This window comes from Fonsecaea pedrosoi (genome assembly GCF_000835455.1).
Source record: "Fonsecaea pedrosoi CBS 271.37 unplaced genomic scaffold supercont1.3, whole genome shotgun sequence".
NCBI classification, from domain to species: Eukaryota; Fungi; Ascomycota; class Eurotiomycetes; order Chaetothyriales; family Herpotrichiellaceae; genus Fonsecaea; species Fonsecaea pedrosoi.
The window spans coordinates 2,281,394-2,303,259 of record NW_013550613.1 but is presented as its reverse complement, the minus strand read 5'-3'; the positions used below and the strand labels follow the sequence as shown (position 1 = coordinate 2,303,259).

The 21,866-nt window shown below is 52.0% G+C and overlaps 8 protein-coding genes across 8 annotated transcripts; all 8 read left to right on the top strand.

Annotated features, from left to right (window-relative positions):
* Positions 1 to 815: 815 nt before the first annotated feature.
* On the top strand, positions 816 to 2,925 carry Z517_04747 (uncharacterized protein; the record flags this gene model as incomplete). The annotated part of the gene is made up of 9 exons (XM_013430075.1): positions 816 to 970; positions 1,024 to 1,262; positions 1,314 to 1,403; positions 1,455 to 1,520; positions 1,570 to 2,007; positions 2,059 to 2,109; positions 2,162 to 2,597; positions 2,648 to 2,699; positions 2,746 to 2,925. 9 exons carry the CDS (start codon positions 816 to 818, stop codon positions 2,923 to 2,925), a joined length of 1,707 nt encoding a protein of 568 aa, XP_013285529.1.
* Positions 2,926 to 3,334: 409 nt separating this feature from the next.
* On the top strand, positions 3,335 to 4,583 carry Z517_04746 (chlorophyll synthesis pathway protein BchC; the record flags this gene model as incomplete). Its single annotated transcript, XM_013430074.1, has 4 exons — positions 3,335 to 3,473; positions 3,529 to 4,226; positions 4,281 to 4,386; positions 4,438 to 4,583. The coding sequence occupies 4 exons, from the start codon at positions 3,335 to 3,337 to the stop codon at positions 4,581 to 4,583; spliced, it is 1,089 nt and encodes a 362-aa protein (XP_013285528.1).
* Positions 4,584 to 4,836: 253 nt separating this feature from the next.
* On the top strand, positions 4,837 to 5,787 carry Z517_04745 (uncharacterized protein; the record flags this gene model as incomplete). Its single annotated transcript, XM_013430073.1, has 1 exon — positions 4,837 to 5,787. One exon carries the CDS (start codon positions 4,837 to 4,839, stop codon positions 5,785 to 5,787), a length of 951 nt encoding a protein of 316 aa, XP_013285527.1.
* A 1,055-nt stretch (positions 5,788 to 6,842) lies between these two features.
* Positions 6,843 to 8,772, top strand: Z517_04744 (uncharacterized protein; the record flags this gene model as incomplete). Its single annotated transcript, XM_013430072.1, has 5 exons — positions 6,843 to 6,847; positions 6,929 to 7,268; positions 7,322 to 7,744; positions 7,806 to 8,276; positions 8,434 to 8,772. The coding sequence occupies 5 exons, from the start codon at positions 6,843 to 6,845 to the stop codon at positions 8,770 to 8,772; spliced, it is 1,578 nt and encodes a 525-aa protein (XP_013285526.1).
* Positions 8,773 to 12,204: 3,432 nt separating this feature from the next.
* Z517_04743 (uncharacterized protein) lies at positions 12,205 to 14,067 on the top strand (the record flags this gene model as incomplete). The annotated part of the gene is made up of 1 exon (XM_013430071.1): positions 12,205 to 14,067. One exon carries the CDS (start codon positions 12,205 to 12,207, stop codon positions 14,065 to 14,067), a length of 1,863 nt encoding a protein of 620 aa, XP_013285525.1.
* Positions 14,068 to 14,566: 499 nt separating this feature from the next.
* Z517_04742 (arginine-tRNA ligase) lies at positions 14,567 to 16,535 on the top strand (the record flags this gene model as incomplete). Its single annotated transcript, XM_013430070.1, has 2 exons — positions 14,567 to 14,848; positions 14,922 to 16,535. 2 exons carry the CDS (start codon positions 14,567 to 14,569, stop codon positions 16,533 to 16,535), a joined length of 1,896 nt encoding a protein of 631 aa, XP_013285524.1.
* A 1,653-nt stretch (positions 16,536 to 18,188) lies between these two features.
* Z517_04741 (uncharacterized protein) lies at positions 18,189 to 19,533 on the top strand (the record flags this gene model as incomplete). Its single annotated transcript, XM_013430069.1, has 2 exons — positions 18,189 to 18,220; positions 18,273 to 19,533. The coding sequence occupies 2 exons, from the start codon at positions 18,189 to 18,191 to the stop codon at positions 19,531 to 19,533; spliced, it is 1,293 nt and encodes a 430-aa protein (XP_013285523.1).
* A 718-nt stretch (positions 19,534 to 20,251) lies between these two features.
* Z517_04740 (uncharacterized protein) lies at positions 20,252 to 21,766 on the top strand (the record flags this gene model as incomplete). The annotated part of the gene is made up of 1 exon (XM_013430068.1): positions 20,252 to 21,766. The coding sequence occupies one exon, from the start codon at positions 20,252 to 20,254 to the stop codon at positions 21,764 to 21,766; it is 1,515 nt and encodes a 504-aa protein (XP_013285522.1).
* Between the last annotated feature and the right edge of the window lie 100 nt (positions 21,767 to 21,866).

The window sequence follows — 21,866 nt, the reverse complement described above, 5'->3', positions numbered from 1 at the left end:
TCCCAAAGTATCGGCTGGCTTGGGAGAGGACCTGTCTTATAGACCGGTCGTATTTGACGATCCCGGTAGAAAAAACGAGCCAAATGCTCGTGATATTGTTGATGTCGGTGATGATCGACCAATGATTTGGCCGAAATGTCGTCAATAAACAAGCCTGAGGCTGAACCGCGGGCCAGTAGCTAGTATTCTCTTTTCTTGAGTATTTCTCAACCACGAACATCCGACACACCAAGCAATGACTTGCCTTTTCTTCTGACAGCGTTCGGCATGACACGTCCATCACACTCTTATTATACCCTAGGTTCGACGGGATAGGATTGGGTACAACTCTTGTTGCGTTGCTTTCCCGCCTGCCATCGTCTTGATCCCCGCTTTTCTCCACAGACTTGCGCTGCGTACCGAGTTTCTTTGTAAGTAGCACGACGGCTTGAACCTCGGGTTGCGGAGCTTGGTTATTCGTGTGTGGGAGGCCCATGTTGTGGCCTTCCCGTGCTGGCCCATCAAAACCTGTCTGATTGAACAAACCCAGGCAAGTGGCGTGGACTGGCGACGTCGTAAGTCAGAAAATCCTGAATCATGACACCTTCTTCAGGGCGCTGTGCAAACATATGGAGCTCGCACACTTGTTGGACCCTGGTGTGGGGCAGTCAACCTGGAATAGAGGAGGATTCCCCAATGTCTCGCCTCCAAGGGGCATTTACAGAATGCACATATAGAGTGGTGATTGCAGGTCGTTGTTGGAAATCGATCTGACTCGTCACCTTACCTGAAACCGTCGTGATTCCTCAACCCCATCTTCCTTCTCTGTCTTGAACATGGTGAGCGAACTCGGGTACAAGGTCGAGCCACAATGGCATTCGAAACCAAATTTCATTCGAGTCATTTGTGTTGGCGCCGGTGCGGCAGGCCTGTTGGTGGCGTACAAAATGAAGAAAGATTTCAAGAACTACGAACTCGTCTGCTATGAGAAGTTCGTACTCACCTATCAATCATCAATGGGAATGTCAGCTAATGGCTCCAAAGGAACTCCGGAATTGGTGGAACATGGTTTGAGAATCGATATCCAGGTTGCGCTTGTGATGTTCCCGCACACGCCTATACCTATTCATTCGAACCGAATCCAGAATGGTCAACTTTTTACGCCTATGCGCCCGAGATCAAGCAGTATTTCGAGAAATTTGCCGACAAGTATGATCTCCACCCGAACATAAAGCTGAATTCCAAGGTTCTGTCGGCAACCTGGGTGGAGGACAAAGGCATATGTCAGTCCACAGGACACCGCCATGATGACCCCAGAGACTGACCTTGGGTAGACGAGGTTGAAGTTGACGTCGAGGGTCGTAAGATCAACGACTGGTGCCATGTCATCATCAACGGCACCGGCTTCCTCAACGATTGGAAGTGTGAGTCTGTCTCATCCCTCCAATGGATCCAAAATATTGACCGTTCGGCAGGGCCAAAGATCGAAGGACTACATGACTTCAAGGGAAAGCTTCTTCATAGCGCAAACTGGGACTCTTGTAGGCTTCACTTCTGCCGTCCGCCCCTGTGGTGACTGACATCTGGCAGCGGTTGATTATACGGACAAGACAGTTGCCGTCATTGGGACGGGGTCGTCTGCCATCCAAATCGTGCCCCAGGTGCAGAAGAAAGCAAAACACCTGACGACCTTCATGAGGTCTGTGACATGGATTTCTCCACCCGTCGGAGGCCAAGTTCTCGAAGAAGACAAGAGCCACTCGTCGGACTCGAAGCAGGCCCAGGCGCCTCAAGCACAGTACTGGTATACAGAGGAGGACAAGAAGAAGTTCCGCGAAGATCCCCAAGCCTTGCTCGAATACCGAAGGAAACTCGAATCTAGTGTTAACAACCTGTTCGATATGTTCATCGCTGGATCGGAGACGTCGCAGTGGGCCGAGAAGCTGATGCGCGAGGAAATGCACCGGCGGATCGGACCAGGGCATGAGGAGTTGAAGGAGAAGTTGATTCCAAAATGGGCGCCGGGCTGTATGTTGAACATCGATTCCTTTGGTGGAGCGGGCACTAAACATTGAACAGGTCGAAGGATTACTCCCGGTGATGGTTATCTTGAGGCATTAGTCAAAGACAGTGAGCATACCAAATGTCTCATTGACATGGAACCGGCTAACGAAAACCACAGACGTGACACCCGTCCATAATGAGATCGTCAAGGTCGTCCCTGAAGGATTGATCGACGATGCTGGTCGACTGCACAAAGTCGACATTCTTGTTTGCGCCACAGGTTTCAACCTTGCGTTCGCGCCCCCGTTCAAAGTTCTCGGAGTCAACGGTGTCAGTATGGCGGATGAGTTCAACCCTGAACCACAGGTTTACCTCGCTCTTACAGTGCCGAAATTCCCCAACTATTTCGTTGTCAATGGTGTCCGAGGCAATTGGGCGGCTGGTACAGCTCTCCCCTCGCATGAAGTCCAAGTCGAATATATCCTGCAATGCATGAAGAGGATGCAGGAGGAGAACATCCGAGCCCTCGAGGTTAAGATGGAGCCAGTAAAGCAACTATACGAGCATATTGACGAATGGCACAAAGGCTCTGTCTGGAACAGCGACTGCAAGAGGTAAATTTATAACCCCCCATTTGGTCAGATGCGCCGACTAACGAGGACAGTTGGTACAAAAACAACATCGTCGGTGGTAAGCTGTGGATTTGGGGTGGCTCGGTAAGTCGAAGGCATCACTCGTGAGGGACAAAGCTGATCTCAATAGGCACTCCATTACATGAAAACCATCAAGTTTGTCCGCTGGGAGCATTATGATTTTCGATATCGCAACAATAATATGTGGTCCTTCCTCGGCAACGGACGTGTAGAGGCTGAAGTTTTGAAAGATCTTTCAAGATTAGCACCATACATGAGAAACGAGGACGTACCGTGGACGATAGACTGAGGAACCACGGTGCAGCATGTACCTAGAGATGCAGGCGGGATCTCAGTAATGTCATAAAGTTAGACCAATCGAATGAAAAGGCTGAGTGCACACTTCATGAAAGCATAATGTACAGTGCCCAGCCGATCCATGAATCCAGAATATCCGTGCTGTGGGCCATATGACAATCGGAACATTAGGGGACGCCTACCTATTCCAAGAAGTGTGGGGGAGAGACGATCTTGCCTCGGCAGTCCATGAATCAGTACATTCTTCGTCAGTGATTGACGGTGCGTTGCATTACTGTGTTGGTGCATATATAGCCGTGTCTAAAGCGCAACGTCTCACTATCTCCAAACAGGAAAGTCGCTCAGTCTTCCTCTAGCGGATCAACAGTCTCTTAAAGTCAGCGGAAAGCTCACTTGACAGCATGAAGGCGGCTAGATATCACGGGCGTCGCGATTTGAGGGTCGAGGATGTGGATGTCCCACAAATCGTTGACGGCCAAGTTCTGATCCAAATCGAATGGTGTGGCATATGTGGCTCTGACTTGCACGAATATCTGGTCGGTAAGTTGTGGTGTCTCAGAGACTACCCTGGAGACCATAGCTGAAGAATCGGCAGGACCAGGCATTATCCCTCAGAAGGATGCACCACATCCACTGACAGGGGCTGTGATGCCTGTGACGATGGGTCACGAATTTTGCGGTCGAGTGACCAAGGTTGGCCCAAAGAGCAAGTTCCAGATCGGACAGCCTGTCATGGTTGATCCACGGGTTTTTTGTTCCAATTGTCATTCATGTAACATCGGGGACACGAATATTTGCAATAGTTGGGGATTTTTGGGGCTGCAGTCACCCGATGGGGGAGGTTTCTCGGAATACGTCGCAGTCAAAGAGGAAATGTGCCATGCCCTGCCCGATTCAATCCCCTTGTCTGAAGCTGCCTTGATTGAGCCGTTGACGGTCGCCAGGCATGCGACCAAAAAATCTGGTTTCGACGACTATCGGGACAAGACCATCCTCGTCCTTGGCGGTGGACCAGTCGGATTGGCTTTAATCTTTGTGCTGAGGGCCTCTGGGTTTGGTAAACTCATCGTGAGCGAGCCAACAAGCCAGCGGCAAGAACAGGCAGCAAAGCTCGTCGACGTGGTGTTAAATCCCAGGGAAATCAGCGTGCCGGAGAAATGCCGTGAGTTAACGAGTGGCAAGGGAGTGGACGTTGTTTTCGATTGTGCAGGGATCATGCCAGGTCTAAAAGATGGTATGGATGCCCTTCGGCGGGGTGGGACATATGTTAACGTCGCTGGTTGGGAGAGAGAAGTAAAGTGACTCCATTCCGTCAACGAGCTTCAAACATCTGACCAGTCTTTGCAGTGTATTGTGCCCATGGAGCATTTCATGTTGAAGGAAATCATCTTCCGGGCCTCAATGAGTTATACAGAAGAAGATTTCAAGCAGACTGTGGACGAATTCGTGGCTGGTAAAGGATTACACCCGAGATATGCGGGACCAAATCACTGACTTGAACTAGGAAAATTCGAGGGATTCGAGAAACTGGTTACGGCGAGAATAGCGTTGGACGACATTGTGGAGAAAGGATTTGAGGAATTAGTCAACCACAAAGATGACCATGTCAAGATCCTGGTGACCCCCATGAAGGAGCTGTTGGTTCAATGAAAGGGTGATTGATAACAGGGAGAGTTGTGAGCTTGATAAATAGAGACCACAATGTACTGTTGATCACGTGCCATGACGATTAGTCATAACTGCGCCGTTGCCACGGGAAGGGCCGAGGCGGTGACCCACGGGCGCTTGGGGACAATTTTTGTTTTCTGGCAGCCCAAATTTTGGGCTCCGAAAAGACAACATAATCAACATCCTCAGCCGTCGCTTTCTCGCGTCCTTCCTTGTCAGTCGTCTTCCTACCTCGATGGACGCCCATGCGCATCTCCTTTCGCTTGGCTGGGCAGGACCCGGCCACTCCCTCGACTCGAGACCATACAAACAAAAAGGGCATCGAGGCCTCGCTTATGATCCCGCAAGAGTCGGCAACAATGGTGTCGGTCTTGTCAAGCCTCTCCTGATATCACAAAGAAAAGGGCGATTCGGCGTTGGCAAGAAGGCGCATGAACCACAGGCCGGAAATCAGTGGTGGCTGAAAGGATTCGAGAATGCGTTGGGGAATATTGGCAAGAGCGAAAGTGAGAGAAGCAGTGGCACAACGACCCCAGTTGCATATGGCCATGGTATCGGAAAACACGGTGGGCTTTATAGCTTCTTCGTCAAGGGACAAGAGATGGAAGGCACAATTGGTAAAGTCGGCGAGTTCACGCGAGCTTCGAAGAAGAGGAAGAGTGATGCGCTTAATGATGGGGAACAGGATGATACGGCAGAATCCACGTCGTTGAAGAAGAAGCGAGAGCCTGCGACAGAATTTGAAGAGGCTGGCGTATATTTTGCGTTGCGTGACAAAGACGAGAAGCGTGGCCAGCGTGTGCAAAGGCAGGACCCCGTTGTTGAGTTCGAGCAAGTCGGCGAATACCTTCAGGCAAGGCTTCAGAAGAGACAAAAGAAGCGGAAATCAAAAGTTGGGCCTGGGGCTACAGATCTCGACACACCAGTCGAAGTTGACAACGAGGAGCCGTCAACTCCGAACAAAGTAGAGTCGAAGGAAGAGAGACAGGAACGGCGGCGACGACGAAAGGAGAAAAGGGACCAGAAGCGAAAGGCGTTGTTTGATCTGGAGAACCAACGACAAAACGTCTCACCAGCCAATTCTATTGCTAAAGATTCGGACGGCACAGCTGATCGGAGGACACAGCGCAGGCGGGCGAAAGCACAAGCTTTACCAAGTCATCAGATAGCTGAGGGCGATTTGTGACACGCTGCTTTGCATGGGTTAACTTGTGTGGTTACCAATCTCTCCGGCTTCTCTGAACTCGATCTTCGATGCAATCGTAAGACACGAGACTGGTCCATCCCTGTAGCGAATGAATTTGTTGACACTCGATGATTTGACTCCGCCACGACGATGCTCTTCAAATGAAGAGATGCGTATAAGCGAGCACATGCGCGCAGCTCTAACATAGGATGATTTTCACATCTGGTGCAAGTTGATTGACAATTTGATGTGGGACTTCCAACGCCATCCTGCATGCGCGACGCGGCAAACGTTTTCAACTAACTTAGTCTTGTCTGGGGACCCCAAATATCTTTGTATCCGCAACTATTTACATCGCACATCATCTCAAGAAGTTGAGGTTGTCTTCTCCTTCAGCCCTCTGACAAACTGCGTTTAATCTCGTCTATCAGGGCGCACTGAACACTCAGCGCCATCGCCCTCCTATGGTTGCCGATACCCGCAGTCTCCAGGGCTTCCCAAACCATTCTCTTCCCTGCTCTTACCACCGGTTGGGGCTGAGAAGACATCGTGAGCCCAAGAAGAGCTGGGAATGGCCGAAAGAAGTCATTATGTTGAGGCTGTCGGGGCCTGCGATTGGGTCAATCACGCTTGCTTGAAGCCCAACTCGAGCGTTTTCGCCGTCCTACGCCAGCGCCCGCAACAGCACTCCTACGTCTACAGGTGCCATGTTTTCTCTGCGCCTGGACGATAAGATCAAGTGACTCTTCAGGCTACGAACCATCCTTCACCACATCATTGTACCACTATAATGCGGCTCTCTAGAAATTCAAGGCAACAAATGGCGACTTTCCCCTTCACCGCCAGAAGAAGTTTTAAGCCATAAAGGCCGCCCGCATTGTATAATGCTGCAATCGCAAGCTGGTGCAAATAGGCCTGTCCGGCATATATACGATGCGGAGGCTTCGACAGCTCTACATATCCAAAGCGCCGGGCGCATGGGGCAGACTGGCATAGCTCTCAGATCTTGCTGACCTGTACAGCACCGTTCTCAACAGCTAGACCTAACTGATAGAATGAGGTTCGTAGTGCAACACGTGAAAGACCAGCTGGAACTCCAGTTTCTGGCACGTTCTGAATAGAAATCTGACACTCGGTTTAGTTCCTGGCTACCGGAGTTCGATGGCCCTCGGAAAGAGATCGACTATGAGAACGAGAACATACCATATCTCAAGCGCCAGGAAAGGATTGGAAAAGACGATGACTGGAAAGAGGTTTTTCTAGTTGACCCGGATGACAACGACAGTTTTCAGTTCCCGGTCGAACAGTGCAAAAACTTTTTGGACGGCACGACTGGAATTTCCATTCGACCTGATGATGCAGAAGATGGGAGCACTCCATATTATAATGCGTGGCTGGACGACCGCAGCCGTGAGGGTGGCGCAAGAGTGTATCGCAATCCCTTCACAGCAGAGGAGCTCAAAAAGAAACTATTAAAGTCGGTCAGTTGCTTCAATCTTTCCGGCGTTGGCAGCCTTGATTTAACAGTTTCTAGCGATATCGACCTAAAACGCCCGGCACATGGGCTCAAGTCTTCAAAGCTGTGGTGCGAGCAAATGCTTCAGCGCTTGATAGATCTGTCGCTGCAAATCACGCGAGTGATCTGGAGACTATGAATACAAACACCGTGGTTCGGGCCTCGACGGGAGCGTCGTTCGCGACCTGTCTGCAGCCGGTTGGTGAAACGATACCGAATGTGCGCCACCTTGCACGTACCTGGAGGGTAGGTTTGAGATGGGGATCAACGCTAGACAACGAGCCAGATGCAGCAAGGCGGTTGCTATTCATCACGGACTTGGATTCGGAAACCGCCACTGTTCTTATGCAAACTGCATCAAACCATCAAACCAGGCCTCTCCGTCACGCTCTTCTCGACCACATTACTAGCAACGATGCTCACATCAGTGTGAAGGTCCCAGTAAGTCCGCATCATTTGAAGAGAAGCTGCCGCGTTTTGAAACTGAGTGGTTGTTCTATAGTCAAAATCTCCTTCTACCTTTGAACTGGCATTCAACATACCGTTCTATGCCTGGAGAGACACTTACCGCGAAGACCATCGCAAATGGGCACACAGTAGACAACCGTTGCGAGAGACAGTGGATGTGTCCTTTCTCAATCAGCATCATGGAGAAGTCCTCTGCAAAGCGGTACTTACGGCTATGATTTCCGGGTCTGACATTGAGCATTGGACTGCCTACCTCTTCGCCGATACCTACTTTGATGCCCAAGATGCCGGCAGAGAAACCGTGCTCGAGTACCGGAAGGATAAGGAGTCTGAGGAGGGAATGAACGCAGACCCTTTGACCTACGGCGAAATCGATGCTGATCTTCCATTCTGGGACCCAAGAAAATACTTCTTGATCATGGCCAGATACAGACTTCAGCAAGTAGCCAAAGAATGGACTCAGGTGGTGGCGAGATTCGGCACAAGCTTTGCTGACTTCCAGAAGGTACAGTCCCTTCTACTTGTCCTAATCTGAAAGCCACCGATCGGTTACAGCTGTAGGTGACGACAACGTCACCGGCGCTGTGTCTGCTCAGGACGCCGGTCACTCAGCTGCACCAGTATTCTGTTATTGTGTCTTTTTTGACTGACTTGTTCGCCAGTCACACGGCGGCTTCTTGTCACAACCGACGCATTGCCGAGACCACCGCGACCAGCTTCAGCGTAACTATGACTGGGTCATGCGAACGAACGGGATATCAAAGGACTTGGAGGAGACGTTGGCGGCGACGGTGGATGCAATTGCAGCCATGCTCAAACATGCTGCTTTCTTCGGAGAAGAGACGGGCCTATTGTCTGAGATCGAAGCCCTCTTTGATCTTTTTAAGCGACAGCAGAAGAAGATTGAACGACTTTGTGTCAAGTGCAAAGCACTTTCTCAGAAGGTAAGGCAAGCCTCTCTCGCTGTCCGGGAAACTACTTGCGGGCTCACTCATTGCTAATCCCGACAATAACTTACAGCTTGCACTTCGTCTCAACCTCGAGGCCGTCAACGCCGGTAGAATACAGAACCAACACGGAATCGACAATCACAACCTCTCATGGATCACGTTGGTTAGTTTGCCTTTTACGTTCAATGGCATTAACATAGGAATATATTTCTGACATCTATTTTACTGCAACAGGTGTATGTAACTCCGTTGATACTCGCGATCAGTACCCTTTCGATACAAACGAATGCCCTCCGCCATGATCCATCCTTGATTCCTTGGCTGCTTTTGATGTTCTGCATCTACTGTTTGCTGGGATTTGTGGTGCGTACAACAGTCTTCTCTCGCTGGCATCTTGTGTCGACTACGATTCAACAACATTACAACAATTGGCGCCACGCTTGGCGTCAAACAACGGAGTCAAACGGTCCTATTCTACCTGTATAGAATCCAGGGGTACTTTTTCACTCTCTTTTCTCGGGGTCCTATACTTACAGGCTGAGAGAATAACTTGGAGTTACCCTGGCCATTACTCTTCTGTGCCGCTTGTCCCTAGACTCAGTGGGAAACACAGGGCGCCTCATCACGAGCAAGATCTAGTGGACGGGACATTGGGCATTCATGGATGGGCAGGAGATCGGTCCCGGTCTAGCCTGTGAGATATGGTCGTGTGAAACGGCCCATCTTAATCATCACCAAGCTGTACTAAATATCATGTCATATTAGGGAGACACAACAATCACTTTTGCTTACAGTCCATTTCCTGTCTACAGTTTTGGACATGATTCTGCGGTACCTACTTACGTGCCTACATAGGGAATTTTGGTGGTATTTATTTCAAATTAGTCCTAGTTGATAATAACATGAATACTTACCCGATGCGGGACGCCCCGTCGCCGGCCATCGTGGCACCCACCCGTGGCACCCAAAAATTTAATAATGATATTCCCTGTCGATCTCAATCAATTGTTTCATGCTCTTTTCCGCAAATCGATAATTTTGTCTTTGGGCGTCAGCGTGTTGGACAGGGTGCATCGTGGTCTGTGAGCTTTTTGTTCTGGTTCGCATTCTTTCACTGTTGGGCGTCGTTCTTTTGTGTTTGCTTCCTATCACTGCTGGACAGCTGGCCGGCCTTTAGAGAAACCTGCTTCGCTCCCTTGTTGTCCCTTCGTTGTTCTCCCGCGCTTCGACGCCTTGACGCTGGTATGCGCCAGGACGTAGCCTGGGATCTCTCTGCCGCAACTCACCTTGCGTATATGTTCTGTCATAGAAAGGAAAATGGTCAGTATATAGGGTTGACGGTTGACAACATCAACCCTTCCCGGTCGACGAAAAGTACCTGCATTGACTTGTTTGCAAGTAGCCGCCGTCCAAAACCAAGAAGAAGACCAATATCGTCTTTGTCTACACCTGCTGCCGGTGTGGACAGACCCCCATCGGCATCCAGAAACACCACTGCCCTCACTGTCACCACACCCGCTGCAGTAACTGCAAATGCGAAAAAGTTGTCCAGCGATAACCCGAGAGCCTCGATGCAACAGACTGTTTTCCACACAGCACCTTTTTCACCACTGTCTTCTAGCTGACTGGTCGGTGACGCACCCTCTATACGCGATTCACTACCATTTCCCCCGGGACAAGCAAGAGCAGGTAAAGGACAAGACACTGCAGCGATATTAGAGTAGTTGAGGACACAACCAAGAGCAGGAATGAACAACTACCTATCATGAGGGGGGCAATTTCATCTCGGGTCTTTTTGTTGTGATTGTTGCCGCCAATGCTTCTTGATGAATTGAGTCAGACACCTTTGGGTGCTTTGTGTTTTGGCCAATGCAATCTGGGTCGGAAACATTGGATTTTTAAAGACTTGGGCTTGGGGAGTTCATGTAGGATGGCTTTCGACAACCGTGGGAGGGGTGGAATTCTGAGGCCAACAGTTAGTCTGGTCATGTTGTTAGAATCCTCTCGAGGGGGTTTGACTTCATCTTGAGTCCTGACTTGAGGTAACAAACGTGCAGACGACTTGTCATCAAAATCTTCTTGTGTGCTGCGACTGTCAATAGTCGCCAAATTATACTTGGGCAGCTGGTGCCACAGTGGGATTCCCTGTTATGTTCCCTGTCTGCCTCTGCCAGCTGAACTACCTGTTCGCTACGCTACTGCATTGCGAGCTGCGTGGACCTTTGACACCGGCTTGCTGTTGTGCACACCCGAATCACCCCGTATCCTCGTATTCGGCCACCACGAGCGAGCCGCGCACTTGAATCAAGATCTGTCCCAAGTCGGAGCCGAGTATTCCACAGCATCATCGCAGACAGAAAATAGAGGGCGGCGCGGAATCTCTGCGCAGCCTATGAAAGAGCAAGGTTCCGATGCCTAGGCATGAAGTTGACCTTCTCCAAAAGGCAACCAAAAAGCTCCAAAGGCGCAGACACTAAAGAAGTCGGTCAAGTCGGGCGTTTGGGCAAATCGTTTCAGATCTGCACCTAATCGAGGTCACATGCAGTGCTTTTGCTTGAAGCAGGTTCTCAATTCAGGTACCTCTCGTGGTATGTGGCTTGGACGACATGATGCCCGATACCTCAGCCGTCGCGTCTTTCTACATCTCGAGGCTGATGAGGCGAGTCTACGTGTTGTTGGTGTGCAAAGCCCACTGAGTCACTGGCAATAGCTGAGCAGGTCGGATTTGTAAGGTAGCAGAGCTTGTTGCCGCCAAACATCAAGGCACCAGGTCTGTGTCCTGGTGATGCAGCCAAATTGGGAAGGGCGTTGCAGCTTTACTCAATAATTAGCGTCATGTGCGTCACCCGGAGGGACTCGTTCTAGATGCGAGGCGTGCGAGGTAGGAATTACCCGTACCTTTGTAACTACTGCCCTAGGTATGTCTGTACTCACTTCAGGGAAGCTGCGCACCGCCATCACCTGCGCCTCTCCTTACCTCGTTCCCTTGTGCTTCCCCTACCACTCTTGATCGAAAGTTCTCTGCCCCGTGTCTCGATCGTGAGACAGCGTGGCATGGTATATGCTACCCAATCCTAGAGCTTTGAAGCCCAATAGGATTTCGTTTGGCACAGGATACTTAGTGCCTTCTCAGATGTCCGCCTTGCTCTCAGCTTGCTTCGTTGGCAAGCATTGCTTTGGGGCCGTCTTCTCGTCATGCCCTGTCCTTCGCGGACTGCAGATCGGTCTATGCATCCAAGCCCTATCACAGATGAAGCTGCACGCTCATATGTGTGCCTGTGGCGCGCACACCAGATCCGAGGGTGGGGGTTCATCGGAGTCGATATACAAGGGACTCCTCGCGCCGCCCACGATGCTGCCATGCAGGAACATGCAACATAAACCATGGTGCTGATCTTCCACCTGTTACTACCCGCCTCTCATACGTGTGTGGCGTCCCTTTCACATCGGCCCCATTACACCTAACCAGACGACAACAACACCATGGGGAAACGCAAGTTACAGCAGAAAGAATTCGGTGATAGAGGTCAAAGCGACATCAAACCTCTGCGGTATGCGCTCCCAATAACAGCCCTCAGGAGCTGGCCCAAGATCTTTCGAAGACGCCGAAACATTCAACTCGGAGTCGAGAACAAATCGCATGTCACAGGTCGCGCCGAGTCCGGCGAAGATGAAATTGACGACATGATCCGAATTTTCATGCGCGAGCCCGAGGAATCACTGGGCTGCCTACCACGAGCCGACAGGATCGAAGAATTCTGCTTTGGGATGAGCATCGATTCCCTACGAAAAGCCGACGTGAAGCAAGACGAAACGCGAGTCATCGCGTGGCTTGATGATAGGAATCTGGATTGTCCGCTCGAACCGTCGGAGGCGCACTGCCAGCCTCTAACAGCGTATGAGTTGTTTCGACAATTGGAACAGCCTCGCTTTCCGTCAGCAGGACTCCTGACTGCTCCCGTCACTGGAAATCGAACAACTCTGGGGGATGCGGACCGGCGTCTCATTTTCATCACGAACCTGGATCGCTACAGTATCTATGCACTTGTACGAACGGCTTCGACTCATCAAGCCACTGCTCTTCGAGGAGCGCTATACCACCATCTAGAGTTCGAGGCCTCCTTAGAGCTAGCCGCCAGGATGGAAGGATTTCCCATGTTCAGACTCGCATTTCACCTACCCTTTTTCGCCGTGAGGACTTCGGAGACCCCACAGACCGACTGCCGCCGGGATCGAAATAAGATTCCTTTACGACGCCGGCAGGATATCTCGTTCCTCAATTGGCAGGCTGATGCTCCTTCGATCTACCTCTACGATGCACAAGTCTCCTGCGTAATCACCGGCTTCGACTGGACCAGGTGGATAGCGTGGCTCTTCATCGACACCTACTATTTCGATCCTGGTGACGAATCCGAAGAAGACGTATCGGAATACTACGAAGACGGACTCTCTCCGGCGGGCATGCGTGCAGATCCGCTCACGTACGGGCTTCTAGATGCGGACAAGCCAATTTGGGATCCCGAGGATTATTTCTTGACTGTCTTGAAAACCCGCTTCGCCCAAGTAAAAAGAGAATGGAAGGGAGTGGTGACGAAGCTGAAATCAAGCTTTCGACACCATCACTCGACACATCAATACCGACTCTGGTCCCCCGCATCCGGCGACGCTGAGAGAGAGAGCAGCCATGGCGAAGAGCTTCGCCGTTCACTCGACTGGGTGCTGTTGTTTATGCATCTCGCAAAGGAGGTGAATGAGACTCTTTCCAAGACTCTCAAGGCCTACGAACCTTTTTGTTCGAGGCGAGCTGGCGACTTTGTCGGCGGACTTCGATTCCCACCCGAGCACAAGTTGCTTCCTTCGATTCAGGAGACATTCGACGAGTTGTGTCAACTTAGGGAGACACTCGACCATCTTCTTGACCGCTGTGGTCAATATACCAAAGAACTTGAGTTTAAACTCAACTTGGAAGTTCGAGAGATGAACACCCAACAGTTAAGACTCGCTCTCGAAGCAAATCGAATCGCGGAGGACAACAAGGGGTTTTCGTGGATTATCCTGATCTACGTTACACCACTGGCGCTGACGTCGAGCGTCTTCTCCATGCAACCTACAGTCATTCCTGTTCCTCCCACATTTGGGTGGTTTCTGGCCTTGATCGCCATCCTTTTTTGCGTGGGATTTCTCGTCCTCACCACGTGGTTCTGTCGTTGGGGTCAAGTATTAGCCTTAACTTGGCAATACTATTGTGCGGTGTCTTGCCTGTTGCGAATGCCCCGAAGAAAGAGGCATATCCCGACAGATGAAGAGACCGGCAGCTCAACGACATCAGAGGGCTCTTCTGTCTGAAATATTGACCAGGAAATTGCCCACTCGTTGACCGGCCTGTCAATATCAGGCCTCGTGCAACGAACTTCTGGCTCTTGGTTCGCCAAAGTTCCGACCTACGTTTGCTCGCCTGGAAATGGGAACTTGCGTGATGTATCAACTACGTTCGCGTTGGGTGTCAGTGGCTTTTGGCGGCCATTTGGAGCAATAGAATCGACTGAAGATCTGAGATACGACCGACAGCGATTCCGAGAACTGAAGGGTGAGGCTAGAGTAGTGGCATTCATATCACCAATCATGATTCTGTTTCTTCTCTGACAAGCATGTGCCTGAAGTGGCTTCCTGCACCGTCGTTGGCGCCTCACCCAGTCCAACAGCCGAACGGGTGGCACACGATGATTCGCCGAGCGGATTGGGAAGACCATGGGCATATTTTCTCGTTGCATACTTCAAGTACCAATGTCTCTTTCACCGGATCACTCTCCTCTACGACAAACCTCTCTTTACACGCAGAGCCAAGATGGCTACAACCTCAGCTGAGGGCCTGCATGGCTTCCTTGAAGCCATGGGAATTGAAGATCCCGGCTTTGTGTCGGCGACGACAGACCTTTATACCAATCCACTGGCCATCTATTACTCTCATCTAGCTGAGCTTATCGTCCAACTCACGGACTGTGAAAAGCAGACCGCCTACAAGTCGATCGTTTGGGCAAATGACATGACCCATCTGGTGGTTGTGGCGCCTCGCCTTCGACTCAAGGGTGTCGACTCCGAAGATCTCGCGGCCGATTTGCAGCAAAGAGTGAGTTGTCCCTGTTTGCTTCTGGGACGGACGTTCCCTTTCGCACGACCTTTGCCGCTGACTATTGAAACAGTTTCCGGAGTCCCCTCTCTTCGGACACCCTGTCAACGACGGGATCAACCTCCTATTTTACTTTGCGAACACTAACCTCGCCCGCCTTTTGCTGTCCTATATCATTGACCGTGGATCTTCATACGGTAACACGCTACTTACCGAAGCTCCCACCGAGACTGAGGCGGACACGAAAGCGCGTAAGGTCATTGTTGAATTCTCGTCGCCAAACCTCGGGAAAGCCTTTACTGGCCTACACTTGAGGAGTACGATCGTGGGGACTTTCATAGCCTCCATGTACGAGAGATTGGGGTGGGATGTGACGAGGATGACTTTTCTTGGTGACTGGGGCAAGCATGTCGGACTTCTGGCAGCAGGCTGGTCGCGATTCGGGTCAGACGATCAATTCGACGCTGATCCTCTACGGCATTTGCTTGACGTGTACGAACAGATTGAGGATCTCTTCAAAAAGGAGCAGGAAGCGGCCAAGAAGAACCCCGAAGGCGAAGATGGCGCCGAAGTGAGTCACGAGCTCGAAGCAGAAAGAGACGACTTCTTCAAGAAACTCGAGGACGGCGATGAAGATGCCCTGGCTTTGTGGAAAAGGTTTCGTGAAGTCTGCATTACGCGATACACGGAACTTTATGCCCGACTCGGTGTGAAATTCGACGATTACTCGGGTGAGTCGGATGTCTCTCACGAGACTATTGAAGAGGTCGAGAATGCATTGAAGGAGAAGGGAGTCTACCGGGAGAGTGATGGTGCCTGGGTAATTGATATCAACAAAAACGATGAAAAGCACGGGGCGGCCATCGCCCGGTTTCGTAATGGCACCACGACATACTTGCTCCGAGATGTTGCGGCCGTCTTGGAGCGCAGCAAGAAATATTCCTTTGACAAGATGATTTACGTCGTGTCGGCGCGGCAGACTACTCACTTTCAACAAGTCTTCAAGGTCCTCGACTTGATGGACCGTTCTGACTTGGCGCAACGACTCGATCATGTCGGCTTTGGCGACGTACATGGCCTCGTGCCGAAAGAAGGAACCAGTGGCCTCCTTTTGGGCGACATTCTAGACCAATGTCGCGATGCAACTCAACTGGCGCTGGACACAGACGAAGAGGCAGCTCAGCTGTTTTCCGAGCAAGATCCACTGAAAGTTTCTGATGCCCTGGGTGCTACCAATCTCATGGTCGACGATCTCTCTACCAGACGCGGCGGCACGTTCAACTTTGACCTCAACAAGCTGGCAAACACCAGGGATTATACTGGCTTGAACCTTCAAAAATGGCACACAAAGCTTGGATTGAAACTCAGCGGTGTCGAGATCGATCGTGCGGAACTCGAGAGCACAGATTACAGCATGTTCGATGGTGAAGACAATACATACGCCGACATTCTCAGGCTTCTCGTCCAGTTCCCCGCGATCCTGAAGACGTCGTTTGAAAGGTTGGAATCCGCTCAGATTCTGACATTCCTGTTCAGCATCATCGACCTCTTGCCCAGTATCTGGGAAGATGAGGCCGAGGCCGAAGGCTCTGCTCGAAGCCTAGCCAAACTGGCATTCTACAAATGTTGCCACATTGTGTTGGAGAACGGAATGAGGACGCTTGGGCTGGTGCCTCTGTCGGATTGATACCCAAGCCCAGCATTCGACTTGGGGGTCCCTGGCCAGAGTCACCGCAGGCTTACGCAGACCCTTCGCAGGATGCTTCGACTATGTTTGAGATGCCTCTGTACAACTGTCTCGATGACTGCAAGCTAATTAGGGTGGCTTTTGGGATTTCTGTCCGTTCGCTATTCGATGATTCAGATCAATTTCGGTAACCTGTCTACATTAACTTTTTACTACCTTAGCGAGACCGTCTGGATTTGATGAACTTGAGCCTCATTTTGCACCAAAAGTCCCTGTCGGTGTCGCCTCGCTGGACTCCTCGAGGCTAAGCAGTATCCCTGGATCACATGGAATGAACGCGGACTATAGAGATACCCAAGCGGACGTGGCCTGGCACCTTTTTCCATTCACTGCCGGATATTTTGGGCATTGAAAAGTTGCTACCAGCAAGGCGCCTCGCCAAAGCATTCCTTTTGTCTGTTTGCCTTGCGCTAATGCACGCTTGGTGCAGAGGGGCCTGTGGATTGCTGCTGGGTACCGAATCTAGGCTCTCTCGAGACATTTTGGGCTTCGATTATTATTTCCGACCTTTCCAAATCTCTTCTCGACAACTGGTCATTTGATATGGATCCGACCAAGCCGGCCAGCGCATTGCACATTGCCATGCTCTACTTGCGTCAACTAGACAGTGCCCAAGCACAACCTGCAGGGCGCACCTTCAATCACGTCTGTTGCTGCCCGAACAAAGCACCCAATGGTTTCGTTCGCGATTGCCTGATGTCCAGTTGGTGTCTCGCATCCCCCGAGGAAGATGTCACCTGTTCAAGACGACTGGGCAGAGCTTTGATTGCCCTTTGGGCTGCGTGACATGCTCTAAACGACCGAGAAAGCACACACATGCGAAAACGACCATGGGAGCGGGATATACCTCGTACTGACGATGAAGCGGCCGAAACCGACAGCGCCTCCCCGGAGTTCTGAGGCGGGCCTTTACAGCGCCGCCGCTGCAGAGTCCAGTTGATGCCCGAGACATTTAGTCCATTGCGTCCCTGCAGACTGGAATTCTGATTCCTACCCATCCTTCCGAAGCCCAGGATCCCTAGCTCACTGCTACCGGGAGGCAAATGTATCTACCAAGCTAGACGACTCAATTTCGATTTAGCAGTGTAGCTTTCGACGGGCCGTGCGAGAAGGTGCTCTCCGGTGGCTGCTCTCTTCTGCAGACCGCTGAACGGGACCCTTCTCCCTTGCTAAATCCATCTGGTCTATCTTTGTGTGCATGTGTATCCCAGGCTCATCGGTGAGGAACGTACTCGAGCCTGCTCACAGGTGCATTTCGTTTGTAGCTCCGCCAACAAGAATCATGATTGGATGTCACGAACTGTTACTGACCGGTGAGTTAACAGAGACAAGGACGGTCGATGCATCATGCCCTTGAGCTCGAGGTAAGTCTGCTTCACTTTGCCATCCACTCACAGACTCCCACGCGTCGCTTGTCAAGGTTGTTCCATTGGCAGCGAGCCGGTCTACTCGCATGCGACACCGAGCTTGAGGCTCTACAAGGATTATGGCGTGCCATGAGTGAATATACATAGGGTTTGTTTTCTCTCTTCGTCTAATCAAGAATTCCATTCTTCTTGTTGCTTTAGAACCCAGAAAGGCCGTTTATGAGCTATGGATCCCCGTCACCGTGGACTATATGTCCGGTCAGTTCTCACAGCTGCCCTGATATCAGCCGTCTTGCTAACCAGTCCTTAGGTGGTGCCAGAGTCCGCGGGTCAAGTTATTAGTCGGCGAAGATGATGGCACTCTTAGGGGATTTCTCATCCCCGAGGAGTTTCTGCAACGTCGCTCGAGAACCCTGCGAGAGCAAATTACGGAGCTCTCACGGTACTCTGCTACAAGAGAAATCACACTCCTCGAGACCGGTGCCCAGACAATGGAAGAGTTCTTCATCTGGAACTTCTGCCCGAATCCTCAGCTCGAAGACCGGTTGAGTTTCAGCGAGGTTGTCCAACTTGGGGTCTTCGCCTGGAAGTACCAGGTCTCGGCTCTGAGCAACCAGGTGACCGACATGATCCGGCACAACCTCGCGAACAATGAGTGGAAATTGGAGGCCGCTATCGTGGACGCCATCTATCAAGCAGCACCCAACAAGAGTCCGCTCCGAGAGGTGATCAAGGCGGCATTGGGTCAGGTGCCGAGGGGTTACATCGATGGCGATGAGTGGGAGAGGACCTATAAGCGCAATTCTGATTTTGGCTGGGATCTTCACAAATCCAACGACAAGGAGTGGACGGCCAAGGACTATTTGACAGGGTCTTGCCGCTTCCATAACCATGACGAAATCAAACGTCGGCAGAGCCTGTGTGATGGGTGTCCCTATACACAAGAAGACTGCTATCCCCTCTGGGAGGAGGACCCGGAGCAAGAGCAGGATCCAAAAGTCTATGAACGGCCCCAAGAGGCGCCTCCAAATGAAGATTATGTCAAGGAGGACTGGAATGTGGTCCCTGTGGCAGAGAACTTTGAGGAGCCTCCAAAGATGCAGGCATCTGAAGAAATGGATAGGCTCGAGCCTGTCTTTGAGGATGCGCCAGAACATGCACCAGAACTCAAAGTCGACGATGTCGACCCAGTTGTCGAGGCGAATGGAGTCGCCCATGACAGTGTTCCCGTGGATGCAATAATCGAGGATGGTGACGGTGCGCGGACCCCACATGCAGACACCAATGGAGTCAAGAACCACTTGTCCCATGATGAGGTCGTGTACGAGTCGGCGTTTGGTGACGCATGCAGCGACGAGGGAGTTGCGGCGGCGAATGGCGTCGTGACCGTCGGGCTCGAAGAGAGGGGTGCCGAGGCGGTGCATATGGAAGCCATCAACGGTGAGGATCATCCCAGTCCCAGCGAAAAGACGAAGAAGAAGAAAAAGAAGAAGAAGAGAATGAGTATGAGTTTCGACAACGACAGCGTCAACGTCAATGAGGTGCCGGTGGCCAACTCAGTGAGTCTGTGACTGCGGAGGATGGAGATTGGTATTGGACCATGGAAAAGGGTTAATGGAATGGTGGGAGGAGGAGGATTTTATGTTTGTCAAGGTGTCTTTCTTCTCTCTCTCGCTCTCTTTCTCTATTACCCAGAATGTAGACCCTAGTCAAGGTGTTTCATATGCACGAGGCGTTTTAGGGAGTGTAGCAGGGCATAGCAAGCGTGGTATAGGATGGGATAGGATGGGATAGGAAAATCACAATGGAACAAAAATTGAGTTGGGCTATCATCTTCCGCACCGACCGAGTACTACATGAACAACACCCCTCTCCCACTCTCTTCCTCTTTCCCTCGCTAGCTCGCGGGCTTCGATGGCTCACTTCTCTTACTCCCCTTTCGGTGCGCAGCCTTGCGGACTCGGCCCTCGCAGCCTTGTTTTTTTTCGTTACCCCAACCTATCGATGCAATGTCGTCATTTGAAATCAATGAACCCCGATCGACTACAAAAGCCCCCGTTCCATTCAAAAGTCTTTCTGCAGGAGCGAGAACGAAGTTCCCTGACTCTAGCTTGCGCAGGTCCTGACCTTTTAAAGACCTTACCTCAAGGTACTTTCCCCCGCAAAATCCAACTGCGCGAAATTTTCCATCAATAGGGCTCAATTGTCTGGACTGGGTTCATCCTCCGGGCTACGGAGTGTGCTGTCTGTCTTCTGACTTCCAAAAAAAAAAAAAAGAGAAAGGATAAAATGCCACCCTCACCACAAGCAGTGACGGACGGGTCCAAGACGTGGTCTCCCTCGCACTTGTTCTCGAGCGTGGTTGAGGGGAATGATGAGACAACTTCGACGGCGGCTCCCGCTCCGGCTCCAGGGGTCTGGGACAAGATCCATGCGCACCTCCAGGCAAACGAGTTCCGCGCCGCCATCGCCTCGGCCTTTGAGTTGCCCGCCGGCGACAACTTCACGTACCATGCCACCGCGTCGGTGAACCTCGCGCAGGCAGAGGCGGCGATTCGCGCTGGACGGGTCAATGGCTTGCACGGGTGGTATGTCGAGCGTGTTTCGCCTCCACCTGCACCTCCGTCTGCGCCAGCAACTGGTGGTAGTGACGGTGTCGGCGAGAATAATGATGATGACGAGAACAACGACAGCGACAAGAACAGCAATGACCCCTCGGAACCCAGGACGATCCCCGGACAGCCGTCACTGAGAATATCGGGATACCCGCCCCCGGCAGACATCCAGGCGTATATCTCGTTATTCGACCCGACCCGATCTGCCGCCAACAGTCTCAAGTCCCTGGCAGCCAACGCCAAAAAGGGGTCGCTCCGCGCGACCGTGGCTGAATATCTCTTGAGCAAACGCTACCTGGACGCCTCGATCAGCGTGCCCAAATTCAAGCCTTCTCCGGTGGTGGTGGCGGTGGCGGTGGCAGCTCAGCAGGATGGATCGAACCAGCAGCCATCATCTTCCCGCACGTCCTCCAAGACGACAACACGGCACGAGAACCCGGCGCTGGACTTCTGGGCCTACTCGTGCACGGCGCTCGAGTACGCGGGGCCCAACGCCAACACGGCGCTGGTCAAGATGTCGCACCACATCCTGCCCGTGTACATGCACCACTTTGGCTGCGTGTGCCCGTCGTGGGAGGCTCTGCAGGTGATTGCGAAACTTGCTTCCTCCATCTCCACCTCCACCTCCACCTCCACCACCTCTACAGGCACAAATACAGGCACGGGTCCAACCCACTCGGCAAACTCCAAAAACCGCAGTCGTCGCACCCCAACCGTGCTCGACATGGGCAGCGGCAACGGGTACTGGACTCTGATGCTGCGCCGGCTGGGCCCAGACCTGGACGTCGTCGCCGTCGACAGCGGCCAGTCGCGGTGGCGCACCGTGTGGATTCCCGACACCCACGTCGCCGACGGGGTGCAGTACCTGCGCAAGCGCGGCGGGTGTCCCTCGTCGCTTCTGCTGCTCGTCTACCCCATCGTCGGGAGCGGCGGCAGTGGCACCGGCGAATTCACCCGCAGAGTCCTCGACGCGTACACGGGCGACGTCGTCTGCGTGGCCGGCACGCAGAACGGCAACGGGTACACGGGCTTCAAGGACGTCATGGTCGACGAGTACATGGCCAGGGAGAGGCCGGGGTGGGAAAAGGTCGCGCAGGTGGCCCTGCCGAGCTTCGCGGGTAAAGACGATGCCTTGTTTGCGTTTCGGCGGAGGAAGAAGACGGTCGACGGAGGAGGCGGTCAATCATAACAATGAGGATGCCACTCTACACTACAATCCAAGCGCAGTGATTACACATGTGGCGAGACAACAGACAATCAGACGTCAAGAGAGTCCCCCTGTCAAGACG